General features: G+C 48.7%; 2 protein-coding genes across 4 annotated transcripts; both read left to right on the top strand.

Moving 5' to 3' along the window:
* Positions 1-45: 45 nt before the first annotated feature.
* On the top strand, positions 46-10752 carry NT5C3B (5'-nucleotidase, cytosolic IIIB). 3 transcript variants are annotated; one of them, XM_081271004.1, is made up of 9 exons: positions 46-194; positions 361-459; positions 1102-1171; positions 1258-1304; positions 3170-3255; positions 4623-4712; positions 6329-6491; positions 8770-8970; positions 10176-10752. In XM_081271004.1, the coding sequence occupies exons 1-9, from the start codon at positions 183-185 to the stop codon at positions 10308-10310; spliced, it is 903 nt and encodes a 300-aa protein (XP_081127130.1). In that variant the 5' UTR covers positions 46-182; the 3' UTR covers positions 10311-10752. The 3 variants fall into 3 exon arrangements, with proteins under 3 accessions (XP_081127130.1, XP_081127131.1, XP_081127132.1); XM_081271005.1 differs by lacking the exon at positions 361-459; XM_081271006.1 differs by lacking the exons at positions 46-194; positions 361-459 and adding an exon at positions 201-360.
* A 1732-nt stretch (positions 10753-12484) lies between these two features.
* Positions 12485-13778, top strand: PYGO2 (pygopus family PHD finger 2; the record flags this gene model as incomplete). The annotated part of the gene is given in 8 exon segments (XM_081271964.1): positions 12485-12642; positions 12645-12843; positions 12846-12968; positions 12971-13012; positions 13015-13128; positions 13131-13349; positions 13352-13633; positions 13636-13778. Coding segments are annotated over 8 exon segments (1179 nt in total). The 5' UTR covers positions 12485-12585.
* Positions 13779-15196: the final 1418 nt, after the last annotated feature.

The following is a 15196-nucleotide window of genomic DNA, read 5'->3' as shown; positions in this document are numbered from 1 at the left end:
GGATCTTGAGACCCTCCCCCTCCTCCTCCCGATAGAACTCGCCACCAGTTGCTCCCGCGGGCGCCCCAGCCAAAGCTCCGAGGCCCGGGAGGCGGCCGCGCGGACGGCTGGGGACGACGCCTGCGCAGTGCGGACGCGGGGCGGCAGTCGTCTCTAGTGCCACGGACCAGGCCACCCGCGAGATGGCGGAAGAGGTGAGGCTAGGGGGAGCGCCCCGCGTGCAGCAGCGGGCCCTTGTCCCCGCGGCGCCCCCAGGTCCCCGGCGGGCTGCGGAAGTCGCGGCGCGGCGCCGGGGCAAGCCCTGCTCCCTGCGGCTCGGCGCGGCGCCCGGGTCAGCGGTTCTCTCGGGTCTCGGGACAGGTGAGCACCCTGAAGAAGGCCACGGTCCGGATGCGGCAGCCCGGGCGGGTGCTGGAGATCGTGGGCGCGCTCCGCAGGGGCGGGGGCGAGCGGCTGCAGGTACAGTGGAGCGGCCGCGCGGCGGGAGGGCTCCTGCTCGGCGGCCCGGCGTCGCGCAGCGCCCCGAGGGCCTGAGGGCGGCAGGTAGGGTCGCGCGCGGGGGGACCCTGCTGTCCCGAAACAGATTACAAACATCTCAAGGTGTTTTTGCCCCTTCCTCGAAAACACCCCGCACCAGGACCTGGGCCTTCCCCGGCCACGCACTACAAGCCCAGCGGGGTCCTCACTAGGTAAGGTGGAGACGCTTTAGGAAGGAACCCATGCACCGGGATGATGCCATCGAAAGTCAGCATGCACACGCGTGCACACACACACATACACGCGCGCACACACACACACATACACGCGCGCGCACACACACACATACACGCGCGCACACACACCCCTCCAGGAGACTGGGCTTTCCTTTAAGGTGTGAGGACGAGGATCACCTCTTCCCCTCCCTCTCTATCCCTCCCTAACTCTCCCAGGGTTTTGCCCCGAGGCTGGCCACTGGGCTGATTAGACTTCTAATGGTGGGAGTCCTGGGATTGACCCAGGACCTTAAGCATTCTAAGCAAGTGCACTCTTACCCGGAGGCTGAGGCAGGGCCACAGTAGAAAGTGCCTGTTTAGGCATCAGCACCTCTCTTTTGCCTCTTAGGTGATTTCTGATTTTGACATGACCTTGAGCAGGTTTTCATATAATGGAAAGCGATGCCCTTCTTCTTACAGTAAGTCATATTCTCGCTTGCTTGGTTGGGCTTGACAAGATGACAGCTTCTAAGGAGCAAATAAAAGGAGTTTCATGTTTTTCCAGATATTCTGGATAACAGCAAGATCATCAGTGAGGAGTGTCGGAAAGAGGTGGGTCTCTCTTTGCTCAGAAATGGATATCCTGTGCTACTTCAGTGCCTCCTGATTAGAACCAGATTCCAGCATAGAGATCTTAGGAATGATTTTTTTTTTTAATTTTTATGCTCATGTGGATCTCGTCTTAATACACAACAAAAGCTTTTCCCTATTGGCTGAGACATAGGATGATGGATGGTTGGAATATAGACATTATGCTATTATAAGAGGCTTGAATGTTATATTGTTTAACCTTCCTGCACTTTTATAGGTCGATGAGCTCTTTTGGGTGAATGACTTTATCATTCAATTCCACTTCATTATTCACTAAATTGCATTCTAACTGGGTCTCTTGGTGTCTCATCATTCATCAATTCTTCCAATATTCCTTTTCTTTTTTCTTTTTCTTTTTTCCTTTTTTCTTGCAGTGCTGAGGATCAAACCAAAGCTCTCATGCATGCCTTTCCAGTACTTGGAGATGATTACTTCTTATGAGCAGTGGTTTATAGATAGCACTTTATTTTATTTTTATTTTATTTTTTACTTTTTTATTTTGCAGTACTGGTGGTACTCTATCACTGAACTACATCCCCAGTTCCCCAATCTTTTTTTTTTTTGAGATTATCTAAATCACACCAAAAAAAACAAACAAACAACAACAACAAAAAAAAACTCCACACATATATATGATCTTTTGAGTCCTAATATACTTTTAGAAAAATGTTCTTGCTGGGCACAGTGGCATATGCCTATAATCCCAGTGGCTTGGGAGGATGGAGTAAGAGGATTATAGGTTCAAAGCCAGCCTCAGCAACTTGGCGAGGCCCTGAGCTATTTAGTGAGACCCTGTCTCAAAATAAAATATAAAAAAGGGCTGGGGATGTGGCTCAGTGGTTTAGTGCTCCTGGGTTCAATCCCTGGTACCAAAAAAAGAAAATAAGAAAATGTTTTTGTACTTCAAAAAACACACATTGAGAACTTCTTTCTCTTTTTTAAAAATTTTTGGTGGGAGTCCTGGGATTGACCCAGGGCCTTATGCATTCTAAGCAAGTGCACTATTGCTGAGTCACCCCCAGCAACCTTGTCTCAAAATAAAAAATAAAAGGAATGAAGATGGGGACATAGCTCAGTGGTAGAGCACCTCTGGGTTCCATCCTCAGTACAAGGGTGGGGGGAAGAATCCATAACTATTTAAGTGAAATGAAAAGTGTTTTTTCATATAGTTCTTTAAACCACCTTGCCTAGCACCTGAGAAAGCATACCACATTTCTAGAAACTGAGAATTGCCCTGATGACTGAGCTAATTAATAACATCAGCAAAAAAAAAAAAAGTTCCAATGCATTTTTATTTATTTATTTATTTTTTGGTATGGGAGATTGAACTCAGGGGCACTTGCCCACTGAGCCGCATCCTCAACCCTATTTTGTATTTTATTTAGAGACAGGGTCTCACTGAGTTTCTTAGCGCCTCACTGTTGCTGAAGCTGGCTTTGAACTCAATGATCCTCCTGCCTCAGCCTCTAGAGCTCTGGGATTATCGGCATGTGCCAGCACGCCCAGCTTTGATACCTTTCTTATAGGAGAGTAAAGCTCCTTATATTGCTGCCTCTTAGACCTCATTCTCAGAGCGAGTGCAAGAGGAGCTCTGCAGGTCTAATCTCACCCTGGACATTATCAAGTAGGTAGATGCAAGTGTTGTAAGAGAATAAAAGAGGAGAAACTTGAGTCTTGTAACTGACGCATCCCCACACAAAAACTAACACCCTTTACACAAGGATGCATCCCCTAAGCAGTTTTTCTCTCACACTAAGCTGTGGGACTTTGCTGGGGGAAAACTTGGTGTGTGCTAATGGCTTTCCTACTCATGTGGATGTCTCCAGCTCACGGCGCTGTATCACCACTACTACCCAATTGAGATTGACCCAAACCGATCCATCAAAGAGAAGTTGCCTCATATGGTAGAATGGTAAGTGGTGCTGGTGAGAGATGCTCCTGGGCTCTGAAGGTGGGCTGGGGTGGGCTGCAAGTATTCTTCCAGAGCTTTGATGAATTGACAGCTCCTTCACCTTACTGAGGTTTTAGCTGTAATGCCATTAGCCCAGCTAGTAGAACAAACTCCATATACACCAGGACTTCCGGTGTCTGCTAGAGTGGAGGCCCTCAAAGACTCCTTGGAAAAATTTAGAAATCCCTTGGTTCGGTGGCCTGTTGGAGAAATGTCCCTGTCTTGGTCTGTTTTGTGCTTCTGTAACAGAATACCACAGACTGGGCAACTTAAGATGAACAGAAACATATCGGCTCACTGTTCTGGAGGCTGGGAAGACTAAGGTCAAGGTGCCAGTGTCTGATGAGGGCTTTCCTGCTGCATCATCCCAGGGAGAAAGCGCAAAAAGAGGGCAAGACAGACAGAGATCAAGAGGGGGCTGGACTTGTCCCTGTATGAGGAACCCACTCCCATAATAATAGCATTAATCCGTTCATGAGGCCAGAGCCTCCCAGCATCTCTGCCTTGGGGATCAAGTTTTCAAAAAATTAACTTTGGGGGGCACATTCAAACCACAGCAACCCTGCCATGGAACCGTGCATCCTGGGCAGCATCTCCAGAAAGGAGGGTCACAGAGGACAGGGTCCAGAAGGGCTTCCACTTTCACAGCTAACAGCCTCCCCCACCCCCAGCTCTGCCTCCCTTATGCTGCCTTCCTGCCCTCTTCTGCCAATGTCTTGGCTGGGCACAAGATCACGAGCCACTCACAGCTTTGTAGATTCAAACAGCAATTCTTTATTCCCGAACTCACACCGGCCTCTACACACGTTCAGGGGAAATCCCAGTTCTGCTGCCGCCCAATTCACCTACTCCACGAGGCTTTTTTCCAAAATACTTTCTGAATCTCACGAGAACTCAAAGGGAGCTCAGGTAGCAGGAACGCCCTATTTCCAGCAGCAATAATCTTCAACCTCCAACTTCCCTAAAACCCATATTGTCTTAAACTGGGAACGCCCTAAACCCAAGGACCGGGATACTTCCTCAAACCTGATCAGCTCTAAACCCGGATCCGCCCTGGTCCTTGAGCAAGGTCACCTTACATGCAATGTCAACAGCGAAATTCCAAGGCAAGTCCATTTAACATGGGGTACGCTGGCAAGGAAATTTCGATGCGTCATTCCTACTTGGCAATGGCCCTCAGCACTCTTCCTTTTAAGGATGGCCACAATCCTTCAGGAAATGGCTCAGTGAAAAAGAGTGAGGCTGTCGGGGGGGACTTGGTTCTGTGAAGGGAAAGGGCCCTTGACGTCCTTGGGTGACTTGGAATTTCGTGGGGTGTCTGCTCTTAGGTGGACCAAAGCGCACAACCTCCTGTGTCAGCAGAGGATTCAGAAGCGTCAGATAGCGCAGGTGGTCGGGGAGTCCACTGCGATGCTCAGGTGAGCTTCTTGCCCTGGAAACGCTTCACCAGACTCTTCAGAACTGCTTTGCATTCTCGGGGCATGCCTCACATGTGCAAGACCCTGGGTTCCAGCTTCAGAACTCAAAAACAAAACAAAACAGTAAACTCAGTCTGAAGCTGTTTTGCTTATGCAAAGGAGGCTGGGGAGGAGTGGAGCAGAGTTAGTAGCTGGGAGTCAAGGAGACGAGTCCTGGCCATGGAGCCATCTCCAGTGGAGGCAGTGCAAAATGCTGGCGCTCCATCTCCTAGAGTCCAGCTCTTTTTTTTTTTTTTTTCTGTTTTTTGATGGTAAAGATTTCTGGAGTCCCCCTGGGTGACTGCTGTTCTTTACCCAGACATGAGAGTTGCTAAGCCAGGACCTTTATCATCACTATCCTTCACCAAGCAGCTGTCTCTGCTGGAACTTTCTTTCCTGGAGCAGGGATGGGAGCCCCCCCGAGACAGGAGCAGACATCAGTACCTGCCCTCAAAGGTTGGCAGTCCTTACTGGGGAGAGAGGCTAGCTCCTGAAACAGCAGGAGAGCAGAGATGTGTACAGACCAGAAAAGAATGAGATGAATGTGGAGGGGCCCCAGTGAAGGTGTCCCAGGAGGCTGCCCAGTGCATGATCAGTAGCAAAATACTATTGGCCTCTCTTGTTGTTTCAACAGTCCCTCTCCCAGGTAAATGTCCGAGAGCAGTGAGTGAACACCACAGGACATGCACAGGGCTTATTCATTATACTGAAATCTGACGACATCTCAGTTGTCTATCAACAGGAAGCCAAATAAACAAACTGAAGCACAATTATATGATGGAATGATATTTTCAGCACAGCAGTGACAGGAACAAACTACTCACCACAGGCAAATCACCCAGTGACTAGGGAGGCTGAGACAGGAGAATCACCAGCTTCAAACGCATCTCAGCAACTTGGTGAGGCCCTAAGCAACTCAGCAAGACCCCTGTGTTAAATTCACAGTACCTAAAAGTAGACAGACAAACAGAAAATGGATAAACCATACAGACAGTATGTTAAACAAAATAAGCCAGAGCAAAAGAATATATTCTGTATGAATCCTGAATCTTCCCCAACCTTTTTTTTTTTTTTGGTACTGTGGATTGAACTCAGAGGTGCTTTATCACTGAGCTACACTGAGCTCTTTTTATTTTCTATTTTGAGACAGGGTCTCACTAAGTTGCTTGGAGCCTTGCTAAATTGGTGAGGCTGGCCTTGAATTTATGATCCTCCTGCCTCAGCCTCTGGAGTTGCTGGGATTATAGGTGTGCTTATTTGTACCTGGCTGAATCCCTTTATATGAAGTTCAAGGACTGGCAAAGTTAATCAGTGGTGATATGAAGTCAGATGCAGGGGGAGGGTAGTATTAACTGAGAGGGCCTTTGAGGGAACCTTGATCTGATTAGAGTTTCCTGGACGTATACATCTGTGAAAATTCATTCAGCAAGTACATAATCACTTTCTGTATACATTGTGTACCTCAATTTAAAATGTTTTTAAAACAATGAAAATTATAAAAAATACCTAGCCCAAGTAGAAGACAAAGAATAGTAGCAAAGGCAACTCCATGTCAGAATTCTTTCTTCTCTTTACAGGGAGGGGTATAAGACATTCTTCAACACACTCTATCGTAACAACATTCCGCTGTTCATCTTTTCTGCGGGCATTGGTGATATCCTGGAAGAAATTATCCGACAGATGGAAGTGTTCCACCCCAACATCCACATTGTGTCTAACTACATGGATTTTAATGAAGATGTGAGCCATATCCCATCTCGGCAGGGAAAAGCAGAGGGGTGGGGACCATCAACCTGACTGCTTTATCCTATACTTTAACCCCCACCTGGGGAGGCAGGAAAGGGAGACAGCTGGCTTCTTTGCCCTCAGGTGGTTATTTCTTTCTTTTCTTTTTTTTTTTTTTTTTTGGTACTGGTGATTGAACCCAGAGGTGCTTTACCACTGAGCTACATCCCCAGCTGTTTTTACTTTGAGACAGGGTCTTGCTAAGTTGCTTAGGGCCTCACTAAGTTACTAAGGCTGGCCTCAAACTTGCAATCCTCCTTCCTCAGCCTCCCAGGTTACTGGGATTCCAGGCATGCATCCCTATGCCTGGTTTATCAGTTATTTTCGAAGGACTGTCTCTAGTGTCTCTGCCATGGGGACCTAGTGTGTGGTTCAGCTTGGTCCTATGTCACTGTCATCAATCCTGTGCTACTCTAAGTATTGAAAGGCTTGGACTTTGATATTTTTTTTCTGGGATTGTAGGTGGCCTGCTCCCACTCACCTGTTTTCTGATTTCTTCCCCATAAAAACAGTGACTGAAGCCAGGCACAGTGGTGCACATCTCTAATCCAAGCTACTTGGGAGGTTGAGGCAGGATGATTAAAAGTCCAACGCCAACCAAGGCAATTTAGAAAACCCTGTCTCAAAAAAAAAAAAAATAGTAAAAAAGTCGGGGATGTAGCTCAGTGGTGGAGTTGCCTTACATGTATAAGGTTTTGAGTTTACTCCCCAGTACTACCAAAAGAAAACAAAAATCAATGGCTAGAATTTTTATCACCTTGACCTGTGGTTAGGACATGGCCTGCAGTTGAGCAGTACACACTCATGTCCTGAATGGCATTTTCCTTTTCTTTTTTTTCCCTCTTGCTCTGTTGGGGACGGGTCCCAGGCCTGGCCTTGCACATACTAGGCAAGTGCACTACCACTGAGTCAGATCTACATTCCCATGAATAGCATTTATTTTGCAGCTTTTTTTATTTTTTAGTTGTAACTGGACAAAATATCTTTTATTGTATTTATTTTTTTATTTTTATGTGGTGCTGAGGATTGAACCCAGGGCCTCGCACGTGCTAGATGAGCGATCTACCACTGAGCCACAATCTCAGCCCCTGTATTGCATCTTCTATCAAAAGAGATAATCAACAATATTTGATGGCCCCTATAGTTTGTTTATTTATTTATAAATTTATTTTTAGTTGAAAATGGACACAACACCTTTATTATTTGTTTATTTATTTATTTATTTTTATGTGGTGCTGAGGATTGAACCCAGTGCCTCACACGTGCTAGTTAAGCATTCTACCACTGAGCTACAACCCCAGCCCTATTTTTTTACAATATTAATTTTTTTAGTTTTATTTTTTCCACATTTTTAATTTTTTAAATAATTTTTATTTTATTTATTTTATTTTTATGTGGTCCCGAGGATTGAACCCAGAGCCTCGCACATGCTAGGCGAGTGTAGAGCCACAACCCCAGTTCCACATTTTTTTAATTGGTACATTATAGCTGCCTATGCTAGTTTAAAACAGCAGTCACAAATTTTTCCTATAAAGGCAAGGTAGTAAGTATCTTAGGCTTTTGGGGCACCGTGGTCTCCATTTTAACTACTCTCAACTTTGCCATTTCAGCAGAAAATGCAGCCATTGTCAATAAGTGAACAAATGAGTGTGACTGTATTCCAGTAAAATTTTATTTATGAAAAACAAGCCATACCAGGCATCATGGCTCATGCCTATAATCCCAGCGACTCAGGAAGCTGAGGCAGGAGGATTGTAAGTTTGAGAACAACTTGGCTCAAAATAAAAAATAAAAAGGAGCTAAGAATGTAGCTCAGTGATAGTCGAGTACTCTGGGTTTGATCCCCAGTATAATAAAAACAACAACAGGGCTGGGGATGTGGCTCAGGCAGTAGCGCGCTCGTCTGGCATGCGTGCGGCCCGGGTTCGATCCTCAGCACCACATACAAACAAAGATGTTGTGTCCGCCGATAACTAAAAAATAAATATTAAAAATTCTCTCTCTCTCTCTCTCTCTCTCCTCTCTCACTCTCTCTTTAAAAAAAAAAAAAAAAAAAAAACAATAACAACAAAAGACCAAATCTGGGACATGGGCCCTAGTTTACCCACCACCAGTCTAGGGTATAGTAAGAAGTTGGGGCATTATCTATTACTTGCAGGATTTCCTTTCCTCTGTGACAGAATGGAAAGCTGGCACTCCATGGGTCCTTGCTACCTGTCTCTTGTTTTTTTAGGGTTTTCTACAGGGATTCAAGGGCCAGCTCATACACACCTACAATAAGAACAGTTCCGCGTGTCAGAACTCCAGTTATTTCCAGCAGCTTCAGGGCAAAACCAACATCCTCCTGCTTGGAGACTCCATGGGGGACCTCACTATGGCCGATGGGGTTCCTGGAGTGGAGAACATTCTCAAGATTGGCTTCCTAAACGATAAGGTAGGTAGGGGCCAAGGCCACCTGTCCACATCACTTTCTCCTTGAATTTCTACTAAAAAAATGCTTTGGAACACCTTCTACGTGCCAGACACTGTGGAAAGTTTAGGGGTGCCGAGGTAAGACTCAAGCCATATTCCCTTAGAACACGTAGTCTCATAGGAAATGAAGAAGATCCCCAGTAATCACAAGTGCACACGTGGCCTGACGCAGGAGTTGAGAGAGAACATGGAGCTGGCCTGTGTGACTGTGTGTGTCAGGCACTGTTCTAAGCATGTCACAAACATTACCCATTTAGTCTTTCCAGCAACCCTCTGAGGTAGTGACTCTGGGGTTTTACAGATAAGGAAAGCAAGTCAAGGAGTTTATGGTGAACTTGCCCAAGTTAAAGTAGTTTAGGAGAGAGTGGGGCTGATTACCAGTCCTCCTAAATCAGACCTAACGGGCATGATTGAGATGCCAGACGTTGGTATTCTGACCATGAGTTTATAATTAAGAAAAAACAGTAAAAACAGACCCTGGCAGGGAGGAGCACAGCATGGTGCAAAGGTACCAGAGTGCTGTACCTCCCCAGCAGATGCTGGAGCCCACAGACATTTGAGCCAAATGAAAACTCCTAGCACATGCCTGGAATCCCATTGCTGGGGGGCTAAAGCAGGAGGAGCACAAGTTCAAAGCCAGCCTCAGCGATTTAGTAAGGCCCTAAGCAATTTTGCGAGATCCTGTCTACATTAAAAAAAAATATTGGGCTGAGGCTGGGGCTCAGTGGTAGAGCACTTGCCTAGCACGTGGGAGACACTGGGTTGGGTCCTCAGCACCATATAAAAATAAAACAAATGTATTGTGTACATCTACAAGTAAAAACAATTAATTAAAAAATATAAAGGGCTGGAGATGTGGCTCAGTGGTTAAATACCCTGGAGTTCAATCCCTGGTACCAAAAAAAAACAAAAAAACAACTCAGCCCAGATTGATTAGAGGTAACATCTGGGCTTTTGATTTTCACCCTTGATATTGACCTTTTGACTCTGGCTGAGGGTTAATTAAGGCAGCCTTTCTGTCTTCAAAGGACAAACCCTTAACCTTAAACTCCTCAGACTTTGGAAAGGGGGCTGGGAGCTGTGCTTGTGTGGCCTCCTCCCTGGCCCCCCACTCTGGAGTAAGAGGCCTAGGCGTCTTGGGGACTCTGGGTCTGCTTCCCTGTGCAGGTGGAGGAGCAGCGGCAGCGCTACCTGGAGTCCTATGACATCGTGCTGGAGAAGGACGAGACCCTGGATGTGGTAAACGGGCTGCTGCAGCACATCCTGTCCCAGGGGGACCTCATGGAGATGCAAGACTCCTGAGGGCACAGTGTCAGTCCAGGCCTTGTCGATCACAATGAGGAGGGGACCTCTCCTCAGGAGGCCTCTCTGCTGTGAGCACAGAGAAAAGTCCCGGGCAGCCAAGAGCCACTGGACACATCCTTGCCCACCTCCTCTTTCCCCCAATGCCTTCACTTGCCTCTTCAACAGAGGCTTGCAGGAGGCCCTGTTGGGTAGGAGGGCAGTAATCAGGGTTCCAAATGAACCATGGGCCACAGCATGTTAACATTCTATGGATCATCTAGTCCAAGGATTTTTTAAAAAACTTGTTTTTGTCAAGGTGGTATATACCTGCAATCCCAGAGGCTCAGGGAGGCTGAGAGGCTGAGACAGGAGGATCACAAGTTCGAGGCCAGCCTAAGCAATTTAGTGAGGCTCTATGTAACTTAGTGAGATCCTGTCTCAAAATAAAAAATAAAAAGGACTGGGGATGTGGCTCAATGATTAAGGACCTTGGATTCAGTCCTCCATACCAAACAAACAAACAAACAAACAAACAAAAAAAAACCTGTTGGCCCTGGGGGCATAGGGAGCTCTGAGGGGAGCTCTGAGGAGGCATGGGGGCTCCATGGAACAGTTGGAGGACCACCGTGAATTAGCCCAGAAGCCCCTCTGAGCCCAGTCTAAATATGCCTGTGGGCGCTGACTTGGAATGGGGTGGCCTAACTCTGGGGCAGCCATCAAATCTGAAATTCCCTTGGGATCAGTTGGGTTGAGGTGGCTGTCTAAGAGCCCTCTCTTTAGGGATCCCCAACGGGACCCATTTGGGTGTAGGTTTTCCCTGGTGCCCTTGGCTCCTTCCTCCTTCTTTTCATTCCAGGGCCACCAAACAGATGATCTGCAAGGGCTTCAGGCCAGGGTCCCGGGGCACTAGGCAAATTGAAAGAGAAGCATCTTGCATTATGGCTGTTCTCAGTTTCTTCCCCTCCTCCCCCTGTTGACTTGGATGGTCAAGAGCCAGCTGAGTTCTCTCTGGGCCCCTTTCAAAGAGCCAGTTCAGGTGGTGTTTCTTGGCCTGTCCTCCCTTGGAGAGAAGCATCGGCTGCTGGGCGTGACGGTGCACACCCATAACCCCAGCAGCGGGCAGGAGGGCAGTTTTGCCACCAGCCTCAGGGACTTAGAGAGACCCTGTCTCAAAGTAAATATATAAAAGGGCCAGGGATGTGGCTTAACGCTGGAGCACCCCAGAGCTGGGTCCCCAGTACTGAAGAAAACAGCCACTCGCACTTCCTGCGAGGAGCCAGCTGTTGGACTTGTGTTTCTAGTAGACCTGAAGGTATTGGGGGGTGGGTACAAGGGCTGCTCAGTGTCTGCTGGGAGCCAGGTGCCATTCGGAGTGCCTGGATGCCTCCCAGTGACCCTTCAGGAGGGGTAGTTCCTCCTATTGCAGATGCCCCTCCTTGATGGCTCAAGGAGGAATAATTTACCCAAACTCCATAGCTGGGAACCAGAGCCAGGATTTGAGTGTTTCTGATCCAAGTCCATGCCTTTTCTTCTGCATCCAACTGCATTTCTCTGCTTCAGCCTAGGACTCTTCTAGGTTTTAGGGGGAAGGGCTAACATCTGAGACTGGGTCTGTAAACTGTCAGATCTTAGAAGCTTTCTGGAGATATATATATATATATATATATATATATATATATACACACATATATACATATATACATATATACATACATACACACACATACTTTTTTTTAAGAGAGAGAGGAAGAGAGAGAGAAGTTTTTTTTTTTTAATATTTATTTTTATTTTTCGGGGGACACAACATCTTTGTTTGTATGTGGTGCTGAGGCTCCAACCGGGCCGCACGCATGCCAGGAGAGCGCGCCAGCGCTTGAGCCACATCTCCAGACCCGCTTTCTGGATATTTTGGGGCCAGGGCGTGGCAATCACTGACCTTGGGTAGCTGTCGTATGTTTCTGAAGATCCTGGGTATGGCCAGGCATGGTGTCACATGCCTGTAATCCTAGTGACTGATTTAGGAGGCTGAGACAGGAGGTTTTCAAGTTTGAGGCCAGCCTCAGCAACTTTGCAAAACTGTCTACAAAACATGTCTGGGGGCTGCCGCCGGAGGCGAGCTTTAAATCTGGAGCGAGCGCGCAGTTTGCGCTCTGGGAAGGCGCTTTTCCCTCGCCGCAGCGTCTTCAGCTTGCTGCAGCTCCTGAGCCTGTGCTGTCTGAGGCCCCTGCCCGGCGATGGTGCAGCCTGAAGGCGCCTCCGCCCCACTCCGCTGCTGACCCCAGTTCCCCACTCCATGGCTGCCTCGGCGCCGCCCCCACCGGACAAGCTGGAGGGAGGTGGCGGCCCCGCACCGGTGCCCCTGCGCCACCCAGCACCGGGAGGAAGCAGGGCAAGGCCGGTTTGAAAATGAAGAGCCCAGAAAAGAAGCGAAGAAAGTCAAATACTCAGGGTCCTGTTTACTCACGTCTGTCAGAGTTTGCACCACCCCCGACTCCCATGGTGGATCATCTGGTTGCATCCAACCCTTTTGAGGGTGACTTCGGAGCCCCTAAGGTGGCGGCGCGGCCCCTCCATTCCTCCGCAGTCCTGTGCTCTTTGGAAGCTTCTGTGTATTAGGGGGCATGACAGGCCAGGTACCCTCAGGCTGTGGAGGGGTCCCCAGACACTTCTATGATAAACCCCACCTTTCTCTCCTAATCCTATGGGACCTGCTTTCAACATGCCCCTCAGGGCCCTGGCTATCCACCCCCAGGCAACATGAACTTTCCCAGTCAACCCTTCAGCCAGCCTCTGGGTCAAAACTTCAGCGCTCCAGGTGGGCAGATGATGTCAGGCCCAGTGGGGGATTTGGCCCCACGATCTCACCCACCATGGGACAGCCTCCCAGAGGGAAGCTGGGCCCTCCTTCTCTCCCCCAGTGCTTTGCCCAGCCAGGTGTGCCTTTTGGCCCTTCTCCTCTACAGAGACCCGGTCAGGGGCTCCCCAGCCTGCCCCCCAACACAAATCCCTTCCCTGGTCCAGACCCCGGCTTTCCTGGCCCTGGTGGTGAGGATGGGGGAAGCCCTTGAATCCACTTGCTCCCACTGCTTTTCCCCAGAAGCCCCATTCGGGCTCTCCAGCTGCTGCTGTTAATGGGAATCAGCCCAGTTTCCCCCCAAACAGCAGTGGACGGGGTGGTGGCACTCCAGATGCCAACAGCTTAGCACCCCCTGGCAAGGCAGATGGGAGTTTAGGGCCCCAGCCTCCCCCAGGCCTGCGGTGCCCATGTGGTACCTGTCGGAGTGAGGTGAATGACGACCAGGATGCTGTCTTGTGTGAGGCCTCCTGCCAGAAGTGGTTCCACCGGAGTGCACAGGCATGACTGAGAGCGTGACCACTGAGGCCTCTGCTGTCTGGGCCTGTGATCTCTGCCTTAAGACCAAGGAGATCCAGTCTGTCTACATCTGCAAGGGCATGGGGCAGCTGGTGGCTGCTAATGATGGGTGACACTGGTGAGGTGGTCCCATGGAAGTGCAATGTCCCTTCCTGCTCCTCCAGGGTGATTGTCTGGCTCCTGGTTCTCTGGCTCCCACTGGTTCCCCTCCTCTCAGAGCAGAAACATGATGGTTCCTGGGGGCAGAAGAGCCTGGGTCACTCACTTTTCTGGAAACAACGCATCAAGATCTACGAAGATCCAGGAAACCTGCTGAGCAGAACCAACTTTTTTTTTTTTTTTTTTTTTTTGTGTGTGTGTGTGTGTGTGTGTGTGGCTATTAGGAGGCCTAGGGGTGTGACTGCAAGAGAAAAGGGGACAGAGGAAATTCAGGAAGGCAAGAGTGCCCTGTCTGTCTAGGATGGATATCTAACACCTGTGCCTGTCACCCCCGTCTCGCCCTACAGCTCTAGCCTTAGTTTTTGGAGTGAAACGTTGAAGGTTTCTGGTTTGAGGAGCCAGTCTCTTCCCACCCCTGCGACAGCCTTTTCATGGGCCCTGGGAGACCTCTTTAGGGAATAAATGGGGATTCCTCCTTTTTTCTACCTTCCCCTTTGCCTCCCCCAGACCTGTCCAGCTCCTTCTCCCTCAGCACCAAATAGCTTAAAGAATGGAGTTCCCAGCTAGGGCAGTTTCTTGGTGATTTGGGGCTTCGTGACAGTAGGTAAGAGGTGCTGTCAGGACGTAGCTTCCTCATACCAAAGTCACTGGTCTCAGCTTCCCATGCTTTTCTCTTAATGACCATATTTTTGAAAAAAAAAAATATATATATATATATATATATATATTGGGACACATGGTCTGAGGGACCAGAATCTTTGAAGTCTGGGTTGTCCTGGAGGTCTAGACTCTGTTGGCACCCCTGGTCCCCTGTCTGTTGCACATTAAACCCAGTGCTGTTCTTCAGCTTTCGGCGCCCTCATACCCCTGCCTCCCTGGCTTGGTTGGAGGAAAGCTTGGAAAGGTACCATTTCCTCCCTGACAGAAGGATCCAAGTGAGGTCATGTCATAGCCTCGCGGGTAGGAGGAGGAGTCAGTAGGATTCTCAATGCCATGGTACTAAAAGGAAGGAGAGCCTGGAGATTTTTGCTTCTCTCGTTCCTGGCTATTAGGTATCATCTTGGGCCTGGTGATCTAGCAATCCTCATTATCTCAGCCAAAGTCCTGCACTGGGCTTGTTTTTGTTTTATTTTTAAAGCACTCCCTGCCAGCAATGAGCCTGGGGCCTGGTGAAGAACCCCTCTCAACTGCTTTTTGTTCATTATAGCTCCTGCATGTATTCCTCAAAAGGGTGGGGAAGGGAGTGTGGCCCTCGGAAGAGAACTCTGGTCTCTCTAGCCCTCGGGGTGTGGTGGCAAAGGCTACCCTCTGGTCCCCTACTCCCACTTCTCTCTGTTCCCTGCACCCGGAGGGAAGATACTGCCTGGTGGAG

The sequence above is a fragment of the Spermophilus citellus genome, assembly GCF_964194105.1.
Source record: "Spermophilus citellus genome assembly, chromosome: 17".
NCBI classification, from domain to species: Eukaryota; Metazoa; Chordata; class Mammalia; order Rodentia; family Sciuridae; genus Spermophilus; species Spermophilus citellus.
This window is presented reverse-complemented; position numbering and strand designations above follow the sequence as displayed.

Coding starts and splice junctions, on each gene's coding strand:
- NT5C3B (XM_081271004.1), top strand. Junction 460..1,101: donor GCGGGGGCGAGCGGCTGCAG/GTACAGTGGAGC, acceptor TTTGCCTCTTAG/GTGATTTCTGATTTTGACAT. Junction 3,256..4,622: donor TTGCCTCATATGGTAGAATG/GTAAGTGGTGCT, acceptor GTCTGCTCTTAG/GTGGACCAAAGCGCACAACC.